This window comes from Balearica regulorum, chromosome 16, assembly GCF_011004875.1.
Source record: "Balearica regulorum gibbericeps isolate bBalReg1 chromosome 16, bBalReg1.pri, whole genome shotgun sequence".
Classification (NCBI taxonomy): domain Eukaryota; kingdom Metazoa; phylum Chordata; class Aves; order Gruiformes; family Gruidae; genus Balearica; species Balearica regulorum.
In genome coordinates, this window is record NC_046199.1 from 6150566 (window position 1) to 6173266 (window position 22701).

At 43.3% G+C, this 22701-nt stretch overlaps 1 protein-coding gene across 2 annotated transcripts in view; it reads right to left on the reverse strand.

The window, feature by feature from the left end:
• Positions 1 to 4128: 4128 nt before the first annotated feature.
• STK4 (serine/threonine kinase 4) overlaps positions 4129 to 22701 on the reverse strand; it is a 47976-nt gene continuing 29403 nt past the window's right edge. For both annotated transcript variants that reach the window (XM_075768889.1, XM_075768888.1), the window contains one exon: positions 4129 to 7369. In XM_075768889.1, the coding sequence (XP_075625004.1) occupies positions 7296 to 7369 (74 nt within the window). In that variant the 3' untranslated portion in view covers positions 4129 to 7295. The remainder of the gene's footprint in view (positions 7370 to 22701) is intronic.

Genomic DNA, 22701 nt, shown 5'->3' on the forward strand with positions numbered 1-22701 from the left:
ACCTTGGCTGGCAGAAGGCTGGAGGACGGGTGTGCACGTTCCCTGCCGGCTTCCCAGCCGTTTCGCTTGCAGCTGTGGCTGTTAGCAAGGGCAGGGGATCAGTGCCTGGGATGAGAGGGGATACAGCACACCGCAGCTCCGGACCCTGGACAGGAGCTGGTCCATCATACCGAGAGCTGCGTTCAACCCTGCTGCATCCCGGCTGCTTGCATTAGCTCCAAGTGTTAACGCCAGGAGGGCTGACGCCCACGCAGACAGATCCAGACTGGCTTGTTGTGCTGGTTTGGGCTGGGGCAGAGTTAATTTTCTTCAGAGTAGCTGCTATGGGGCTGTGTTTTGGATCTGTGCTGGAAACAGCGTTGATGATAACACAGGGATGTTTCTGTTCCTGCTGAGCAGTGCTGGCCCAGAGCCAAGGCCCTTGCTGCTCCTCACCCCTCCCCACCAGCGAGTAGCTGGGGGTGCACAAGGAGTTGGGAGGGGACACAGCCGGGACAGCCGACCCCAGTGACCAAGGGGATATTCCATACCATGTGGCATCATGCTCAGCATATAAAGCTGGGGGAAGAAAAGGAAGCGGGGGGAGACATTTGGAGTGATGGCATTTGTCTTCCCACATAACAGTTACGTGTGATGGAGCCCCCGGGCAGAGGCTGAGCACCCAAGGAGCAGCATCCCTTGCCAAGCTGAGCAAGCCCAGCACCAATTTTCTCTCCAGAGAGGAGATATCCCACCAGCCATGTCCGGCTACTTCCGGGGGGGGGGGGGGGGGCTGCTCCTTGGGAGCTGGCTCTTCCGTGTTCCTGGGGGTGTAGTTAGTGCTCTGATGCTGCTTGGGCTTTATCCTCCTTTATCCCAAAGGCAGCAGTAAAGGCTGAGCTTGTTCCTGATGCTGTAAGTGGCCGTGGATGCTGTGAAACGACGGGGTGTCTCTAGGCTGCGTGTCTGCAGGGGACTGGCTGGGGAGGGGAAGACTCACTGCTGCTCTCCCTGCGTCAAGTGCATTCCTCCACTAGAAGCAACAGGAGGCGAGGATTAAAAATAGAATTAAATCTTTATTCCTTTGAGAGTTTTCCCATTAAAAAAAAATAAAAAAATCCACATGCTGCTAATCTTTCCAAGGCAAAAGCTCCCCCAACTCGAGGGTTAGAAGCAAGGCAGGACCCTCCTGTGAGCCCCGCTGCCGCGCTGCAAACGGCGGCTGCCCTCGGCGCGGGGCTGGTGTGCGAGAGCTCCAGGCTTGGGTTTGGGAAAGCCACGAAAGATGTTTTCTTTTTTTAGCCTCCTGCTCTCTGTGAAGACATTAGGATTTGTATGGCTATGAGTAACTGCACTAGGAAAATCCTCCCACTGCTGCGCAGACGGATCTAGCAGAGTTCTGCAGAGCAGGGAAGAGCTGGGTGCAGGAAGGTGCCCAGCACCAGAGGAGTGGGTGATCACAGCCCACGTTCGCATTAGCAAGACACTTCTGTGCAGCGATGGGTTGCCAGGACTGGTCTAACGTACTATTTCTAAGGCAAGTAGGAAATTCATGTTCTTTTGCTAATCCCTAATCAGTTTTCCTGAGAGTGACGGCGTTTTTGTCGGGTACAGTGGGTAAATCAATTAAACGCTTTATCAGGTTATTTCTACAAAAGCTGCTCTCCACACTCACAAAATGATTGATGAAGGAGCGACTCTCTTGCCTCCAGGGAATGGTGACTAAGAAGTGACCTTATTAAGCTATTTCACGTAGCTGAGAATTAGACAACTCTGCTCAAAGAGACAAAGTAAACTTCATTACTTTGTTTAAAACTTCTTCGCCAACTTTCAGATCTGTGAGGACGCTGAGCATGGTCTGTGCTCTCAGCTGGTTACTGGAAAACCGGGAGATTTTACAGGGCTCGATCTGTAAGGAGCAAAGACTCCTGGCTGGCAGCGTTTCTGGGATCTGCTCGTAGGCTCCTGCAGCCCTGCTGCTCTCAGTGCCGGGAGTCAAAAGCCAGAGCTAACTGCTTGAGTATGTACCTGTTAAATCAGCGTTATTTGTGATTCCTGTATTTGCTGAACTATGTATAGAAACCAGTGAAGACAAACAGTGCTGTAAATCAAATTTTTTTTTTTTTTTTTTTACAAAATTATGCTCGTAGTGAGAAAGCCCCAAGTTAGCTTTAGCCTTTATCTGAACTATAGCTATTAACTTAGTTACTTAGTTGTAGGAAACATAAACTCAAGGCTTTCGTACTGTTTGAGATAGCTAAATGAACAGCCTTGGAGGTGTGGAATTAAGTTAACTAAACATGCCTAGGCAGGTCACACAATTTCAGGAAATGAACACCGCAGGTCAGGCATGCAGGGAAGCACGGCACCAGCGATGCATCTGCACATCCAGCCCTCAAATCTGGTGAGAACAGCAGAGGGGGAAAACTGCCCTGTGCCCGTCAAGATCATCCTCTCTACAGTCAATGAGCGATGCTCCTGAGCTTGGGAGCCTCGCGGGGCTGAGGAAAGGCCACCCTACAGCTCAGCCATCCCATGATTGTGCAGAGGCAGGTCTGCAAGGGGCAGGGGTCTGCTGCTGTGAGCACCCTGGATGGGATTCAGGGACTCTGGGCTCTCTCCGTTTCCAGCGCTGTATTGATTTTAACAGCGACGACCTAGAGGGGAGCAGAACAGGCTGTGCTGTTTGAATGGTTTTAAAGTTTTTAAACAAGTTGGCTGTCTTCCTGGGCTCTTAAATTAAAGGGCCATTAAGTCACTTTCAGTCTGGAAAGAGCTGATGGGTGTTTCCTGGTTTGACTCTTTAAAATTTTGCTCGAGTGATTAACGCAATGAAAAATTGTCAACTCTCAAGTCAGGGCTGTCAGCCAACACTCAAAGCATTTATCTAAGCACATGCTCTGATTCTTTTGGCCTGTGGACAGGAGGAAATGGGACAAAATGAGGGTGTAGGAAAGAGTAGCTGGGCATAAAGGACACTGGCACAGCAACACCTGTACCTTAGTACTGATAATCGTTGTGGGAGGAGAAAAAGTGCTGGTGATGATGGTTTCATGGGAAGCTGACTTTCCCCCCTTGGTGGGGGAAAACCCAGCTAAACCTCAGCCCCAGCTCATGGCTACTTGGCAGTTGTTGGTTTTAAGTTACACGCAACTAAATCTTTGTGCAGCACTGGTCCCAGCACGAAGGGAGCACACGTGAACGCTCCCCTGGTGCGGCTGCGGTGCTGCTGGACTGGGAGAGCAGCCCTCCCTCCGTGCTGGGGCTCCACTATATCCTGGTAACGTTGCTGAGAACACGCAAGAGCTCCAGGCTTTCCCAGTTACTAGAAATGCCCGCGGTCTCCCTCCCTTTGATTTCCACGCTTCTTTCTAACATTTAAAAAGCTCAAATCTATTTTGTTTCTTCCGGGATTGCTAACCAAAGCTGACTCCTGAATGAATTCTGTCTCTGCTTCGGTTAGTCATCCCTTCAGGCCAGATTTAGTAACTGCTCAGGGAAACCGCACAGAAGCCAACAGTTCACCGTTGGAAGGCAGCACCCACTCGCTGTCAACTTCGTCTTCTTCCAAGCTAGAAAGCTGAAAGTGCAGCAAGTCAGCCAGAATTAGGCGAACAAGCCTCTGGCCTCACCCGTTGGGTAGGAAGGTGGATAAATTGACACGTACCTAGTCCCGAACCTGACTGCAGGCTCCGGAAAGTTGCTGCAGTGTGAAATAACAGAGCAGAGAGAGCAAATTATCTACAGCAGAGTTCACCCTCCCCACCTGCCGGAGCACCCCTCGGGGCAAACGAACCTGCTGTGCCCCTGCGGCTCCAGGAAGGGCTGCCATCGCTCCTCGCGGGGGCAAACAGCCCGAAGTGCCACCACGGCTCCTTCGGAACTGCCGCAGCGCTGGCACCACCTGCCCCTGCCCCTGAACTCAAGCAAATCTCTCCTTGAGGTGCAGAATTAGTAATGTTTTAAGGCTAAGGAATTCAAAAATGTATTTCTGACATGTTTACTGCTTGTATTTATTAAAGCTTATATGCTCCTCCAGAATTTGGCGTAACATTGGGTGACTAGAGGCACGTCATGTTAAAACTTGTCCTGGTAAGCAATAATACACCGGAGTATTTTAATGCGTAAATATGAGTCACGACACTGATGTTTTCGGATAAGGACAGTTTATTTGCCCCTTTGAACAAATAAGGCAAGATATTTGAGAAAGACCAAACAAAATCTCCTGTATCAAACTCAAAGGGGAATGCAATAAAAGTTACTATTTCATACATATACAAACTAATGACCCAACACTATTATATACAAACAGCCAGATCTTACAAAATAGCATTTCAAGTCAGCACTTTATGCCAGTGTTGCTGATTTCTTTGTTACAAAAAAAGTTAAAGCTACAAACTTCACATTTTTAAGTCTCACATGACTGACATCATCAGCATCTCTGGGTTTCAGAAGCAAAGACAATGGTTTGTCCAGAACACTTTCAGCAATGCAGATGGACCCAAGGAGCACACGAATGCAGTGTCACAATTAAGCAAGCTTTTGCTTACAAACTCTGTTGGAACCGCTTTTCCTTGGGGTATGAGCCTTGGTCTTAGCCTGGAGGACTCTGAGAAGTGAGCAGGTACTATGCTCCCAGAGACTCTATAAAGGGACTGAAAAGGGAATTATTTTCTCTAACAGATTGAAAATCAGTGAAGGAGAAAATAATTCCTCTGCATTAGAGCTCCAAGTGCAAGAAACATTATTGTCTCAGCCACTGCAAGCATTTAAGAAAGGTTCAAAGACAGTTAAGTCATTGGACCAGTTTTACTTATTTTGGTTCATTTGCTGTATTTTAAGACAATCACATCAGCAAAGCAGAGTATTTCAAGAGTGCTTACATTCAGTTACAGCAGTCACAGGTTGCATATTCCGTAAATAGACACCACCCTGTGGTGTTTCACCTAAAACTTGGGTTTTCTAATGCCCTCCGATCACTAGAAAGTTATCTACACAGTGCAGAGGTAAAACTACTCCCAGCAGAATCTGTTTGATCCACGCCACACGCAAGCAGTGCACCGTTTCCCATGTCACATATCCATACATCTATCACACCAGAGGTGTTGGGCCAGATCCATCCAAGTGACTACAACAAGATCCAACACTTGATCAGAAAACTTTCTCCTAAGTTGCAGGAGTTTCTTTGATGCAAAGGGCACTCATGAATATTGCTCATAATAAACACCTGTTTAGGGCAAAACGTATTGCACAGATTTCAGACGAGCACTGTATGAGCCCTGACGTTCACACAGCACCTCATTAAACCTCATTAGAGAGTCAACAATGAAGATTTAACAACAATGAAGATTTTAATTATCTGGCTTTCCCAATTTGAACCTTTCCCGATACTTGAGGCTATCAAATAGCCTGTTATCCCAGTTACTTCAGCACCCCGAAACACTGCCCGCTGCCTCCCTTTTCCCTTAGGGACAGCCGGTTTGCTGATCTCCAAAAGAGCTGCGTTCGCACTGCGTATCACACCGAGACAAACAGATGCAACCAGATCTGCAGAGGGGGTAAAAATGGCTTGGTTCCTTTCACAGCAATGGAGCATACCTGTTAGCGGTAGCCAAGAGTCTGCTCCAAGGGGAAAAAAAAGAGCCTACGGAGGTGTGAAATGAGCATTTCACCTCTCTAGCAGCATTTGATTCAGGAGACACTGCTATTTAGTTTAATTATCTAGGTGATGCACCAAGATCTAGTTCGGAAGAATGACATGGAAACTGTTCCCTCTATCAGAGCAAAATAAAAATAAATGGGTAGAAATACTTGCTCGGTCCAACTATTTCATCGTATGCTAGCTATACCTAAAACTACAGACCTCTGCTTACAGCCCATGGGGCAGAGGCATCACTTGGTCTCTGCCCTGCAACTAGGCTCTTCGTTGCTTCTCTTCTCTCTCCATTCTACTGGTGTGAGTTAATTGCACCATCCTCACAGCGATTGTACACGCTGGGGCATTTTCGTTGATTGAGCTACACCGGGCAGGAACGGCAGGGAAATTTAAAGAAAGAATGCAAGAGCATCCAGAGGAACTGGAAGACAAGAGACTGAATCTCTTCCAGTAGGACATCAGTAATTGTCTTCTCATCCAGATCAACTCCACCTTTGCTCCACCACCATAAATGCACATCTTTGTTAATTCAACAAAATCTTTACTTTCAGTTCAACTTTTCTGATGTGCTAAACCTTGCAGAAATGTGAAGGATTGTGAAATTAAGTTTTTATTCAAGCGTCTAAAGATGTAAATCTGAAATGAAGCCCATAAAATATTTCACAAACTGTGGAGATTTTTAAGTCCTCTCAGACACAGCAGAAGTACCTAATTCCTGAGAGAGGTTCACACAACTTCCACCCATTCAAACACTGGTTCCTTTTCCCAGCACTCCAACGTCAGCAGGGTCTCCCTGAAGGACAGTTCCAAACAGACAGACAAAGGGGAATCAGATCATCAATTGGCTTTTGGTTTTAAGTCGGTGTGGATTAAATTCCAGAATGTAATTTCTGATGGAGGCACAACACGCTTTATCTACTCGTATTAAGTCATAAAGTACACAAAAAGAGGACAAAACTGAGGTCTTGAAGAAACCACGCTTGCTTAAAGCACACAGTGTAAGGCATGGGGCTTATTACAGGCTTTTTAAAAAATGAGATTTAAGTTTCTTTCAAAAGGCTGGAACACTTTGTACACGTTCTCACCTGCTCTCTTCAGTGACCTACAACTTATCAGTACCTTAACAGTAGAAAGATACAGTTAACAGCTTGAAATTGAGTCTGTGTATTCACAAAGAAAAACAAAGCCAACACCCACAAAAGATGTAGCGGTTAATACCACATTCTGTATTAACTTAAAACAAAATAGACTACTGCAAGTTCAGTTGAAAAGAGAGTGAGCCAACTTTCGTTAGCCTATTTCTATCTGCTCCTCTGATTTAAAAACAATCCCCCTAAAAACAGTAACAAAACTCCTTCGGAATAATGTTTTAAATATATGTCTAACATTAAAACATACCATCAGGATTTTCCACTTATTGGCATTCCTGAGTTCACAAAGGTGCTATGGAAAAATAAATGAGCAGAAGTATTGCCCTCTATTTTGCTAGCGTATTTCAATAGAAATCAGTCTGTTCAGTAGTCATAAAAGCAAGGAGCTGATTGTTTGAGGATGGAGGAGTATTCTACCAGCGGCTCAGAAGTTCTGCTGCCGCCGCTTCTTGGCTTCAATGGCATCAAGGATCGGCTGCCGCTTCGACTGGTACTTCTGGCGGATCTCTTCAATCTCCTGCTCCATCATGGGGTCCAGGGCCGAGAGCCTCCGCTGAAGTTCCTCGACACTCCAAGTCTTTAGCTAGCAGGGAGACAAAAGAAGAACACACCGGCATCAGCACAGCCACCATCCACACCTCTACAGGGATTTTGCTGCCCATCTGACAGTCACAACGCATCTTCCAGCAGGAGAAGGTGGACAAGTTCTGCTCCAGACTGCTGCTCTCAACGAGACTGGGATGAGCCTCAGGATACTGGGCTGCTTCTGCTCATTTTACAGACGCGTTACACACTCCGTTTAGTGACAGCATGAGTGTATAACACAACCAGTGAAATGCTTCTCCCATTGAGTTGTTTTTCTAACGCTTCATTTCGCAGGTTTAGAACAGAAATACGTTATTGAGATGCAACAGAAGCAAAGTTCTCTCCCCCTCCCCTTTCCTTGCAACTGAACTTCCTCCTGCTAAGTGACAAAAGGACACAAGGGAACAGGGAGGAAAAAAATCATTGATAGAAGTTGCATTTGAAAAAAACCCTACATTTATGTACAATCAGAATTAACCTCAATCATGGTGAGGAATTCAGACTCCTCTAAGCCAGAAATTCCAAAACACACACAACAGGTCACTGAGTCAGCCTCAAACTGATATAATATGCAAGTACAATTTGTATTTGCCTGCACACGTGAAGATGTCAGGCTAGTCTGGACAAGCTTCCTTTCACTGAATTCCCTATCTGCCTGCCCTTGGTTTAATTGGCTCTCTTGTGCATGTCAATTTGCTGAGAACTGGCACGGAAAAGTTTTATTCTGTGATTAGAGATGCCAAGTGTCGTCTGGGACAGTCTAGATTCTCTATAGCTACACCCTTTATATAATATTATAACTTGTGGAACAGACAGGATTTTAGGATTATAGTAAAAAATATGGACACTGGAAGTGCTTCAAATGTTCACCTAAGCCCTGGTCCTTTTCCCATCCAAGACCAAGTGACCCCCAGAAACACACGGGAGATGCTGGTTTACAGCCACTGCAGCAGCATGGGAATGACTGTGCCCCACCTGCTTTTGGTGACCGCCTGCTGTGGGAACTGAGAACGTGCAAAATAATTTGGGGTGGGGTTTTTTGGGTGTTGGGGGTTTTTTTTGTGAACAAAGAAGTGTCAATTTTTAGACTTTCAACAAACGTTGTAATTGAGTGACTTATCTTTACTTCAGTTAAATGCCAGTGCCACTGCTGTCCTGGTTTAGCTGGTAATTAGTGAGCTATCGTGGTTCTTCAAGCCATTTCTGAACCAGCACACAGGGAAATGCTTGCTGCCTATGCTAAGGCAACAACTGAATTACTGGCTGTTGAATGGCAGTTGTATAGTTTGCATCAGTCCTTAAAACGTCTGTAAACATTGAAATATGGAAATCCTGATCCTGCTTCCTGAGGTGGAAGAGATACCAGTCCCCAAACCACAAAGTCATCTGTTAGCTCATTTCTCACAAGGTCTTTTGAAGTTCTTTAGCATATTCCACTAAAGAAGATATTTCCTAGTCGAAGTTACAGGATCACAAATCCGCTTTAATAATCTAGGCACAAGCAAAACAAAACCTTTTTAGCAAGGGTATACAGTCTTTCGGCCTCTCCAATCAGCCAACTGTTCATTAGAAAGACAAAGCACTTCCTCCTCAAAGATATACATTATTTATACACATTAATGCAACTTTACCAGACAGCAGTTTAAGTGGATGCATGGCACCAGTTGCCTTTTCACGCTAATTTATCATGGAACAGGTAATTATTCACCATTCCCCTTCCTCCCAGTCCAGGGAATTGAACAGTCAAATAAAAATGCAAAAAAGAAGAAAACATTAATTCAAGTACTGAACACATATACCAAGCAGCTATGTCGGCTCAAATGGCTGTCAGCTCTCCCAGAGCACCCAGCAGGAGACTTCGAAAAGAGAGTTTTGGAACAGATCTAAAATACCTCGCTCACAGTTTAAGCCAAGTATTAGGTGTCAGAAATCATCCTGGGGCTGCAATCTTCCATGGATGCCCTTTGAACCTTCTCCACCGTCCTCCCGAAGTGCTGGGTGCTGCTTACAGCCAGAAACAAATCGCCAGAGTCGGCGTACCAGAGAGCAGAGCAGATCTGCAGCGATGGTCTCTCCAGACCCTGAGAACGAGGCAGTAAGAAGAAAAAACTGCCGTACGGATGTTCTCAAACATCGTCTAGCATTATGGGACATCCTCCATCAATACCAACAAGTCTTTCTGCTAACTGTAAGCGATTGCTTGCCAAGGGATGCAACTGCTCTGACAATTCCTGGGACCGTGTGATTGTCAGGACAGATGGCTAACAGCACGGAAGATACAGTACAGCTAAGTCTGGAGTGGGCAAAAGCCTACAGATATGTATTAATATGAACAAACCAGGAAGCGGGTTACCTGCGCAGACGTGTGATGCAGGACAAAGTAGCTACTTACGGAGACTGATCATGGGTTAAACAGAACCGGGATGGTGGGAGAAGGAAGAGAGGGAAGTCGATGCAGGGCAAAAATCTAAGAGCACAGAAACACATCCCGTGTGCAATGCTATGTGTTTATGAGGATGAACTAATTACAGAGTTTTCATCTGGAATAACATGAGCATGACTGTGAATGTCATGCTACTCCTCAAAGAGGCAGACAAGCCAAACGGCAACATTAGCAAAAGGTCCAGAACGTGATTGTTCACCATAGATGAGGGGACGAGACTGACAGGCGTTCAATTGCTAACGAACGAGAGCCAAGCGCCCACGCGGTTGCAAAGGACACCTAGCCCTCTGCTCCCGCTGTGCTTCAGGCCCCCGACACCACCAGCCCTGGGACCTGGGCTGGGCTATTTCTCAGCTCATCCTTCTACTTGCACATGCATCTGTAAAGGAAAAAAAACAAACCCAAAGAACTGCTTAAACGTGATGGCCTCCATTTCACTTTGCTGCATGGCATTTCACTGGAAGCCAATGCCACAGACAGACTTTCTCCCAGAAATGAAGTTTTTAAACTCCAGCGTATCTGTCTCTGCAGTGGTAGACTCCTGGGATCCTGACATTATTCTCTTAGAGAAACGCCAGAAGCAAAATAAGAAAAGAAGGACAAGGACAGAGCATCTCATGACAGACGGTTACTCAGGGTAAAGCCTCAGCGCTGAACAGCTGCAATTAGAGCTGGTTTTAGCCACGGGCTCAGTCCCATTCCTCTCCTCACTTCTCAGCAATTCTTCTGTTACAAGAAGTCGTGTCTTTGTAAAAGCTGTCTATTTTTGTCCACAGCGATCAAATAGCTAAGACAAACTTTTAAAGGAAGGAATCTCATTTCAAATGTAAAGACTGACATAAAATACTTGTTCTAAGGTTGGTCAAACACATCTACCAACAGGGAGAGGAGGCAGCGCAGTGAAACTGTTCAAGCAAGGTTGTACGTGCAGAAAGCTAATTTTTAACCATTTGATTTAAAAGTTGTATTTTTACTTAAGATTTTGAGAAGGATCTTAACTCTGTAAAAATGCCCAACTGAAGACAGACACCAGAGGTGCAAGCATTCACCTGAAAGCCTCTCGCACACGGCCACGCATGCCCTTCCCTGCTCCGCAGGCTGCAGACACCACTGACAGCAACACCTCGTTTTACTATGCTGATGATTTCTACTATATAATTCAGAAGGACATATATAACTACATCCTTCAGAAGGACATAATCTATGGTCTTTCCATGCATATGCAGTTAACGATGGACAAAACAGGAACAGATCATTTGATACACAATTTCTTCTTCAAGGAGAAGATTCGTGAGCTATTCATGACATCCCTTTGCCAGCATTTCAGACAGACTTGTGGACAACTACTCTGCTGAACAACGTTCACCTCAAACTGCTTCTGAGTTACTGTCCTTTCAAATCAGCATTTTAAAAATAGGGGAAAAAAAAAATACCGCTTGCATTTGTTCCAGTCATGGAAAGTGTCACTGCAACATGATATTCTACTGAATGTAAATGAATCTAAGCAGCAAAAGGAGAATAAATAAAGGGTCTCTGCAGACACGCAGACCGACCCAGGTTCAATATTCAAGGGCACCATGGTCTGAAATTTATACCTATGTCCTGAGCAAGAGGTGGTCTAAAAACCTCCACAGTATTTCTTAAACAGACCATGCCAGATTTGTATTTCACACATCATCTACTGTAAAACACAAAGCCTAGAGAATTAGCTCAGCACCTTCCCAGTCCCCAAGAAAAATAAACAAAAAACCCGATCAGCGAAAACTTTTTGAATTAGAAGCCAATCAAAATGATTTATCACGGTTCTCTTGGTATATAGAGTCTTTGCACTGAAGAGCACCCATGCCTGGTTTTCCTACAGCAGGGGCTGGAGCTTGACGAGTTTGGGATCTGGCACACTCCTCTGGTCCCTTAATGGCCTTTCAGCAGCACAAGGTCACCACTGACTGGGACCACTCTGCACCACTGACATCGATACCATGCCATCCTCGAGTCACTTCAGCTATCATTCTTATTTGCTCGTTTACCAAAAACACTGCCAGCAAAATCCTGTTCCTGCATGAATTATAAACATCAAATATAAACGAGCTGTTTCCCAGCAGCTTTCACACGTTTCTCCCCCAACAAAGAGTTTCAACAGAGCACTAACTCACTGGCTGCACAGGAATCAGAAAATATTATCTTGGGGCAAGTGAAAAACATGTTCCTCCTGCAACCTGCTTTTTACTCGCTCACATTGAATCTGATCCCTAGATTTAGCACAGAGCCTTTTATTTGCATCTTTGCAATGTTTCATGCTATCCGGGCTTTGTTTTTAAATGCTTAGAAGTCCTGAAGCTTGTGCCAAACATGAACCCTCCATCTCCAGGGAGGGGATGCGGTTCTTCTCCCATCATCTTTCAAACGTGCAGATGGACCCTGATTTCTGATTCCTATTTTATAGGAATATATATGACATTGGTGAGACAGGGTTATTTTCCTCATGGTGGAAGAGTTTTGCAGGAGGAAGATATTTTCAAGCCTTGATACTACAGCAAATCCTACAAATAAAATTAGGAAGTTGCTGTCTCCTTCCTTAGCCCTCTAGTCATACCCCTCTACCATAACTTCTGTGAGTTGGAACACTTGTCTTCCACATGCAGAGTATTTTCTGAATATCCTCCCACCTTTACCGCCAGTAGCCTGTGGCTTCTTAGAAAGGCAACACCCAGCTGCAGCAATCGGTCTGCCCTTCACCCAAATATTCCAGGTGGCATTTACTGCTCAACATAACTCAATGTCAAACTTTCAAGTTTTAAATAGCCTTTAGAAAAACTGACTTTAGCAATTATCACTTCATAAGGGGCAGTGGGAGTTTGAAGACTAAAACACAGAAGTAATAAAATTGCAGCTTCCCACGCTACACAGGGAAATAAATTCTTAGTGGAAAAGATACGAGCTGGGTGGGAACTAAAGAAAAAAAAAACCAACAAACTAATTGTCTATTTAGCACAGCTTTTATTGTTATATCTTCCTTTTCTGCCTAAGTGCAATCTAACAGTTCTTGACTGCATGCCCAGCAATCAAAGCCCCCCAAAGAAACTGAAAACATCTTGAACCATAGTAATAGGGAGCACAACTTATTTACGTGCGTGTATTTAGACAGGTGCAATCCAAACATGGCTTGAGAAGGGTTTTTATCCAAAGCAAGTTATACAAGCTATGCTAAACATTAAATGACAAATAGGAATTTGCTGCTAGAGATAATGAAAAATATTACCAATGTAAGATAGTAGCAACAGGCTACTTTGGAAAAACAAAAGAAAAAAGAAAACAGCTCAGTGGGACTACAATTTGTGTGGAAGCACATCTGAGCCCCTCACAGGAGGCTGTTGATTATCACAGGAGGCTACTGGTAACACCAGAAGTGGCTATGTATTAGAGATAAGTAGAAAAGAATTCCTACAAATAGTCTAGTAAGTGTTCAGATGTCCTTTGGGAAGGGAGGCTCTTCACGGAAGAGACTAATTAAACTCTTGCTTCATCTGACCTTGGCTATCAGCAATGCTATCAAGATGCTTCCCTTCCCATAAAAGCAAGGGCACCCTCGTACTTCCTCTCCAGATCCTGCAGATCAGCTCCATGCAAATCCACCTCAACTTCTGAACTTTTCTTCTATCATCTCCTCAAGCAGAGTTTTATTTTTGGGAGGCGATCACTCATTGGATGCCACTTCCTGCAACTATTTGTAGCAACCACCTCAGAGCATAATTCAGCCCGCAGCACGCCAGAGTGCATGGGTGCTGTAGAAGACCACGAGCTAGGGAGAGGTGTCAGATCTCAAGGATTCACGAATGTGAGCTCGGACGAGTGTAAGAACTGAGATTATTCTGGAATTAGTCTTCTGTAACGTGAAAGACTGGTTAAACATGGTATCAATTAAATGCTCGTATCAAATATACTCTGAGGGAACAGATTACTGAATAGTACTACGCACCTTTTTTAAACCAGCAAAAAAAGCATTCAATTTCTCTGGCCAAAATTAAATGTAGAGGGTGATTTCTCATGCTAAGCAGTGCTCCAGACTTCGGGTCTTGAAAACGGTGATATAAATTGGTGTTGGAATAGCATGCCATTTTTTTTTCCTTAGCATTTTTCCTGAAATGCTGGCTCAATACCATTTGGCATACTTTCAATCACTGATCTAAAAATTAAGTGCCGTGTTCTCATTTATGTTTCCAGCATAAGGAGGCCTTGATGTAATGTACGAGCAGGCATTAACTATTTACTCCCTGTAAGCTGTCCAATGCAAGGGACACAAGAATCTAGGAACCTGCAGGCACTTACCGCCCACTTTTCATCGCGATTGTCAGGTCCCTACAACTTCACAAATCCGTCAAGCAGCCGTACTACAGAGGGGCTACAGTAAATCAGAACAAACCCCAGTGCCTACACAAACATTAATTATCTTGATTTTCCACCCCTTTTAGCATTAGCATGTCAGTGAAGTTTCTCAGTGTTATGAAAGCAGTGGATGAAATGCACTCACTGTGGGATTTCATGCAAGATTAAAAATACAGATATTAATCTTTCAAAGGATTTGAAAAATACGTCTCAGCAGCACAAGCTTCTGCTTTTAATGCATCTTAATTATTTAGGCAATGTGCTAGCAAAACACATCATGGGCTGCAGCATCCAGCACAAGTCAAAACAGCACTGCGGCTAAAACTTCCCAGAGAAAACAGGACAGGATCTGTGATCAGTGCACATCTGGAGACAGCTGTTTCGGACCACCTCATCTGGACAGCAGATGACTTCCCACAGAGAAGTAACACTCAACTTTCATCTAGCCCAGCATATGCTCTAGAGGCCAAGTCAACTTAAGTCAGGGCAAGTCAGGCAGCTGAAACAGTTAAATGAGTCCAATCACAGCATCACTTTTTGCGGAGGATGGACAGACACTAACACACTCAGCAATCGATCTCTAGGCAAACTGGAAAAAAGTATTTTAATAGAGTTATAGCGCAGTTACATCAGAGTTATATCGGCCACCTCAGATGACGTGTTTGGGCTAGCTTTACCTTTCACAAACGGGGAGTTTTATGGCTACTGAAAGTGAAACATCTTACTGCTACAATGCCAGTAAGGATCCTGGTTATTTTCTAGGTAACTCTGCTTGTTTGATTAAAATAAAGGTGTATGATACTAGACCATTGTATCTGTACTATTCCTACAGAATTATTGGAAGATAATGTGTGCTATTCTCCTTCCTGCCCTCCTCCCTGCCAGGCACACTGCAAACACCACGTCTAAACTGGAAACTTCTCTGTCCTGCATCTGCAGGAAGGACGGCAGCCAAGACCTCTCTTTCAGCTTAGCAAGGCTTCTCTCGAGCTGCCACACGATCAGGGGCTGATGGGCTTCTCGGGAAGCTGCCCCTCCATTCGATGCCTCTCGCAGCATCAGTACCGCTTCACTGATGGAGTCTCACTCCCCAACGGCTGCCGAAGCTGCTGCTCTGCTCTAGCAAGAACTGCCGTAGTTTTAGAACTCAACTCTCATTTCAGGCTGTATTTACACCCGTAATGTTTGATCCTGCTGGACCCTCCTCAAGCATACTTTCAGAAGCTAATCCCTGTGACCGCTCTGGAAGAGACATATGTACATGCTTTAGATACAGGACTGCTCCTTCACCAGCTAAGGGGCATCTCTTCTTTACTTTCTCACCCTCCCCGCAGTTTGGAAGTTTTCCCCCATTTCTCGAAAGCCTGTAAGAGTCGGGGGGAGCTTTGCTGTTGGCAAGATGTCAGAAAATTCCCAATACAGAAACCAATTTCAGAGGATTATAGCAAACACCCACATCTCCCTGGCTACTCTGGCTATCCAGACATAACCAGGCAGCGATTATGCAGAGCGGTTCCCCACAGAGCAGAGAAGATTGCACAACTGTGGGAACACCGTAGCCTGCATCAATAACGCCGGCATCCCTAAGTTGCTCTTAGCCAAGAATTGCACTTTATTAATCCTTACTGTAATCCTCAAAGGGCTCAAGAAAGTCTTGGCATTACAGCCAGCAGAGCCATATAACCTCTGCATACCATTATTGCCCTCAGCATTGTACAGAAGTTATATTAAGGAAAAAAAACCATCCAAAGTTGTAGTCATTGATATGGTGGTCATATAAAAAGAGCAATGCATTTTAATCTTCTGAGCTCCAAGATTAAATTTCCTTTTTTTAACCTTAATAGCGATTATGAGTATGAATACTGTTACTCACTTCCAAAACCATCCCAAGTACCGTAACACACTTAATCTAAACAAAGAAAATGACAATTATGTCAGTGTTATTCTGCAGCACTGAACTTCAAGTGAAGTCCAAACCTTAAAATCCTTTAGGGACTTAGAAAGTGGCTGACTAATCCTGTAACCACAAAGACAAGTTATCTCACCGGGGTTTTTTTTTCAGTAAGTGAATTAGAAACCAAGCTAAAAGGTCAGCCTGTCTGGACAAGTTTAAAAAAAAAAAAAAAAAGGCAAAAAAGGAGCATCACTTGCTTATAAAAAACACTTGCTTCCAAGAGATTTGATTAAGGAAAAACACAGTAAAGCTTTTTTTTTTTTTCCTTCTCCAAGTGATTATGCTTTAATTTTCTTAAGTAAGAGTACCAAAATACCCCGGACATGCTAAAATATATCAAATATATCATGTCATTGGGCTTTCAAGATCTGGCTAGCTGCACAAATCGACTGTAAAGTACACAGCTGACCAACCTGGGGTTTTTTTCCCTTTTTTTTTTCAAGAAAAGCAATGTGACAGAAAATGCTGATTCCTTTAAACCAAATAAAATTGTCTACAAATCTGAGAGGTTTAACTACGTTCTGCTAGGAAGGGTACGTGGGTCTGTAATGGAGCTTCCTTCCCATCCACCATACCCTTTCCTCTTCTCTCCCTTGTTCCTAAGGGCTCTACTCACCTAAGGATTAACAATTAATGTATTTATTTAGGATTACTTATCCTGAAGAAGTAAAAGTAAGAATACTGAAGTTAGAGCGATTCCCTCATACGATACTGCTCAGCACACTATCACCATTAAACACAACTGTAACTGAAGTGGTAACCAATTAGTTAACACTAAATTAGTATGTGAATACAGTCTTCCATTACTAATGTGGAGTGAGAAGTTTGCTACTGGTCTATGAGCATCATTAACTTCTTTGAAGACTGTACACACTTAAATCTGCAATGCACAGTGAAGGTCTAAGACACACAGTTTCAGTTTCAAAAGTTAAGACTCTATCATCCATGGTAAGCAGGCATTACAGATAGGCCAAAGTTGTTTAAAACTATCTTAGCACTCAAGAGTATTAACCTTTATTCAACAAATGTTTTTAATGTGAGTCTTAGTCTCCCAATTTATTCCTGACTCCAGGGTTGCTGCTGAAGGGGGTTTGTTTCCAGGAGGGCCACATCAGTTCCCTACCTCATGTACCCAAAAGCGAAGCTCGTTGCAAAACCCATTTTGACGCTGCTCTGCCTCTCCTCCTTCACTCAGGGAAAGGAAGAAATAGCTGCTATTTGGAAGCAAGGAAATTGGGAGAGAGAATTAAAAGCTTTCTGAGGAAAGACTGAATTACAGAGCTTTCCAGCACATCTTGAAAAATAAATAACTGCATGACCATGGGAGAGGTTGTCATCTTTAAAACCAGGGGCATATGTTTAATATCGCAGAGACAAATATTTTTTGGGGGACAGTCCCCCCGTGAACGATCTCCATAAAATCCATGTCGCAGGAACCCGCACACCTTGCCATGCAAGGTTTTCCCAAGTGTTCACTATTACTTGGGCATCTATTTATAATGATTCTGTATGATGGCAAGTCACAAAACCACATGGAATCAATAATTCCAAATAATACCCCTTTCAGATATATCAGTCTTTGTGTATTAGGCTACTCTTTCTCCCTCTTTCTTGAAGGTCAAAGCTTGGGTTTTGAAGCCGTCTGATCACTGAGGTTACTGAAATAAGTGATACCCTGGCCACTGGAAGTAACCATGGCCAACTGCAAATTCCGTTGTCTTCTCTGTGTGAGCACGACCTCAAACATGCCTCACACATGATGAAACTCCCCCTGCAAAGTCTGGTGAGGTAAGCAGGAAGACACTCAGTAATTACACGCACCAAATTACACTGGCAATAAGCAACATCTAGATTTTTTTGCAAGTTTTATAGCAATAGAAGAAGAGGGTGCACAAAGGCAAATGTACCAGGTCCAGATGTCAGAGCGGAGATAACTTTGCTCCTCCACAGGCCATCAGTTCAGGCACTTGTCTGGATGAGACCCTGCCTATTGGAAAATATTTACAGAGGCTTGATGGAGACCTTATCCTCAGTCTTTGCCCTTATGGTCCAGAGACTCCATCCTCCAAGAGGCGATCCAGAGCAGCTATATTAGGCTCCTGATGCAGAGAGTCCCCAAAAGAAGCCCTTTTTGCTACAGATGAGAAAAACCTGGACAAGCTTGTCTTTTTAAGCTACATTACCCTTTACAAACATTTGTACTGACAGATGAGTTGCAAGAAGATTTTAGAAGCATTTCAAATAGCTCTCATTCGAGCAGCAGTGTTCTTTCTTTAAGGAAGATGCTGTGCCAAGAACACATCCAGCCTTGAAAACAGATCTCAAGGCATAACAAGGCTCAAACAGGTTTTCTAAAGAATTCAGTATGCTCAGAGATTTTTTTCCCAGCGTCACACCTTCAATTATTAATCCCTCTTCCCTTTCTGCCAAAGCAGAAATGCACGTTGCAGCCTGACCTTAAACATACAGCAGTAGTGGAACAAATCCCATGATCAAAGACCCTGGCTGAAGTTCTGTTAGTTCATCCACAAAACTTTCAGTCAATGTCTCAGCTGATTAGATGCTACAGTAGGAAATGGAACTCCAAGATAGTCCAGGATGTTGAATTTACAAGTCTGAACACTCTCATATGAAGTTGATTTCAGGTTACATTATTTCAGTCTCCATTAAGGGCTATGACCTAAGCAATGCAACACAAACAACAGCAACTCATTTTAACTTCCCACTCACTGCAAGTTTCATTTAAAAGCCTTATGTCACAGAATGCCTGCTATATACAAAAATATAGCAAAAAAAAAAGAAGAAATTTTGACAGCAAGTAGTGGCAGTAAATGCTTTGCAATCAATGTCAGTATGCACCAAAGTGAAAGCAGGTGGTGAGCAATGACCCTGTTACCGAATGGAAGACAGCAGAAATCTATTCTCTTCCACAACAGATCTAAGAGTCGAGCCATGGAACTATCTTTCTCAATTTCAAATATTGCTAACAAATTTTAAAACCAAATGTGGTATCTTCTGGCTTTTTTGTTTTGTTTTGTTTTGTTGTTGTTATAAATGGAATTTAGAAAGGTTTATAAAACCTACATACATGGAGCTCGCGGTAAATCACATCGGTGGTTTGAAGCAGCCGTGAATTCGGTGAGGTTTGCAGTAAGGCTCAGAGTGTCTTCCCCATGCAAATGTTACAGAAGATTCAAGACCACTTAAACAATAAAAGAGATAAGCAAGCTGTTCCTGGGCTTATTTTTAAAATGACTGTATGTTTGATTACAAAGAGACAAAATGAACCATTTTTCCTTAATAAAGATGTCACAAGTTAAAAGTATTTGCTGGGGAGAATATACTAAATATGCTGAAAAGGTAATGCTTAAAAGACACAAACAATTAGCAGAGTTTAAAAATTCTTGGCAGATGGCTGAAGGAAAAAAAAAAGGAAATCCATTTAAGGGACATCAAAGTTATGAATCAAGGCAGGTGACATTTAAAACCAATGAATAAAACATCACAAAAACCCTGTCTCTCTCTATAAATCATACTTCACAGTGGAAACTACAGCTAGGTACTACACTTTAAGAACTGCCGCAATTAGCAGGAGATACCACGGGGGTACAATTTCAGGTTTGCAATTTAATACTTGTCTATTCTGGACTGTCTTCTGTTGTCAGGAAAATATTCTTTTTACTAGAGCCTGTTTTGTTTCCCCAAAAAATTATGGTCTTAATACTCTCCCATTGAATGAAAGCTTCATTGTAGATTTAGCACAGCACAAACAAGTTTGCTTGTTTCTCAACTAGGAATGAGCCCTAGTTCCATAGAATCTAGACAGGGGTATCTATCAGCCATCCCAGATCTGGCTTTATCTCTCAAACTGATGAATGCCCTAGGAAATAAGTTCACTTTACAATCAAAGTAACACTACTGGAAAAATTAGTGCCTGAGAAGTAATTTTTATTCCAGCCACCATGGGGAAAAAGGGGAGCTCATTATAGATAAAGGGAAGAAACTTTTGGACACAGAAATCCCTGAAGATGCACTCAAAGTGTTTGGTTTAGTCTTGGAAAAATGTTATTGAAAAAAGCTCTACTTTAACCACACTTTTTTTTTTTTCCTTCTGCCAAAAACTATACACATTCAAATGAGTTTTTGGAACAGTCAATCTTCACTCATCACACAAGGGTCAGAGTAACTTGCTCTCTTAAGAAAGGAGGAATGTATTGCAAGTTTCACAATGATTCAATAGACGTCTCAAGATTATTTGACTCTAAAATAATCCCATTTAAATGGCTGCAAATGCACACACTCCAATAAAGGTTTTTATATTCCTGTCCAAGTGGACAGACTTTCTGGAGTCTTAGTAACCAGTTCGGTTTACGCACTTGAGTAATTTGGATGGGAGAAAGGAGGAACGGAAAGATTAGTGTAGAGGCCTGCATCTGACACCTTTACCAAGCTGCTTAAAAGACAGAAGTAAAAAGGAGATAAAGCTCAGAGGATCACAGTAGTCAGGAAACGCTATAAAATGATAAACTATAAAAAGTCACACAATGGCAGCTTACCCATATAATGCAAGTACTTTTCTTCTAGCACCTGCCTTATGCATGTATCCTCAACATGCCATCTTCCTATCGCTAGAAAACACCCAAAGACCAGTTCCAACAAAATAAGAGCCAATTACTTCATCTGCCATCATTTTAAAAGCCTGCAACTGTACAGAAAATACTCCCAAGCTTTAAATTGATCGAACTTTTAAAAGGACAAAAGATAGTAAAGCTATAAAGCATCAGTATTAGATTGCTAATAAATGCTATCCAAATGAATGTTCAAGAGAAACCAAAGACATTGAATGTTCCAGGTACTGGTAGACAACAAGCTGTTCAGAAGACAAATGACACCTTCACAGACAGAATACAATAAATTAGAGACTCTGGTCATTGTAAAGCAGGATGAGTTTACTGTTATTGATAAGCAATAAATCACCTGCCCTCTAACAGTTCCTCCCTATAAATCACTTCCACTGAAAGAAACAGACGGTTCCAGTATGCAGCCATCCTTCACCAGAGCCCTGAGCTGGGAGAAGAAATACACTGTGCCGAGTGATCTCCATTTTTAACTGTAGTCGTTCTGCAGCGGCGTAGGGGAAGGAGCAGGGCAATGCAAGAGACGTAACACTGTGCACCGCCAGTACCAGCTGCAGCTTCTGCAGCTTCATGCTGGGACTGAGCAGGGTACAGAGCTGCAGTGTGCACCGGTCACTGCACGTCCCTGGCTTGGACTCCAGCCTGCAGTAATCCATTGTGGCTGGCGTTCTTATGCCTGGACCACACCTGATATGAGGAAGTAGGTTCTGATCTGCAGGCACGGTCTGTCTACTAGCAGACTCAGAAATACAGTATGATCCTAATGTGATTTGCTTTGAAACTGTTAAGCTTTCTATAAACTGTTCAGTACAAACATCAAACTCTTGCTATCACACCAACACCTGGCTAACTAAAAGGAAAAGGATTCACATTCATGATTTCATCGCAAGCCAACAGCCATTTGTCCGAGTGAACAAGCTGAAGACACCATGAGACTAACACACTTTCCTTCTCTGCTGGTAAAGATACCAGAAGGGGTTTTACATATTTATTTATTTTAAAATCTTTGTTTCCTATGTAATGTTTCAAGCTACTGAGTAAAAGCATAGAAATGAGGATGTTAATGAAAAACAGTATATCCCAGATGAGAGCAGCATAATGAAACATTGTCTCAGTAAATGGAAAATTGTATTTTTTTCTACTACTTCAAGAAAAATAATTATACCTCCACTCAGGTAAGAGGAAGGCTCGCTTTCATTTACATTATACTTGTAAAAAAGAAAGATCGAAGCAGTAGCTGTTAAAAGCTCTGGCTAGAAGCTGCTTATAGACAGACACAAAAAATATCAGAGTTTCCTATCAAGTAAGCATAAATGGACATACAGTTATTCAAAGCTATTTAAAGGAGGCTGCAGTTGCAATTCAAGAACTCCAAAAGATGCATATATATTTTTAAACGGGACTTTATTAAAATGTTAAGTGGTTTCTTCATGTTTTGCTTCAACAGTTTGCCAGACTATTGCTTTGCCTCTTACCTGAACAAACTGCAACTGCGAAATACGTTTCTGCTGCTCCCTCCTTTGTCCCACTGGCTTGGTGAACCACCCAACTCCTACAGCTCCCCGCTCCAGGAGCCCCTGGCAGGACACAGTGGAAGGAAGAGGAACACTGTCTGGAGCAAGAGCTTCTAAACAAAACCAAAGACCACAGCAAGCAGTCTACAGACGCTTTTGAAACAAAGGTGCCTTATTTCAAAATTAGTAAATTTTAAGAAGCACAAGCCAGGGAGAAGTCAGATATCAACAGCAAGCTGTGCCCCAAGCACTTTGGTTACTGTAAAGTGATCCGTAGCTGTAGGATCAAACCCAGCCCTTGCTCCAACTCCTGTAACTCAGCAAAGCCCCTTCACTGCCCATCTCTGGCAGTCGGTGAGGTGGAGACAGGAACTGTTGCTTGTACAGGAGGGCTCTGAC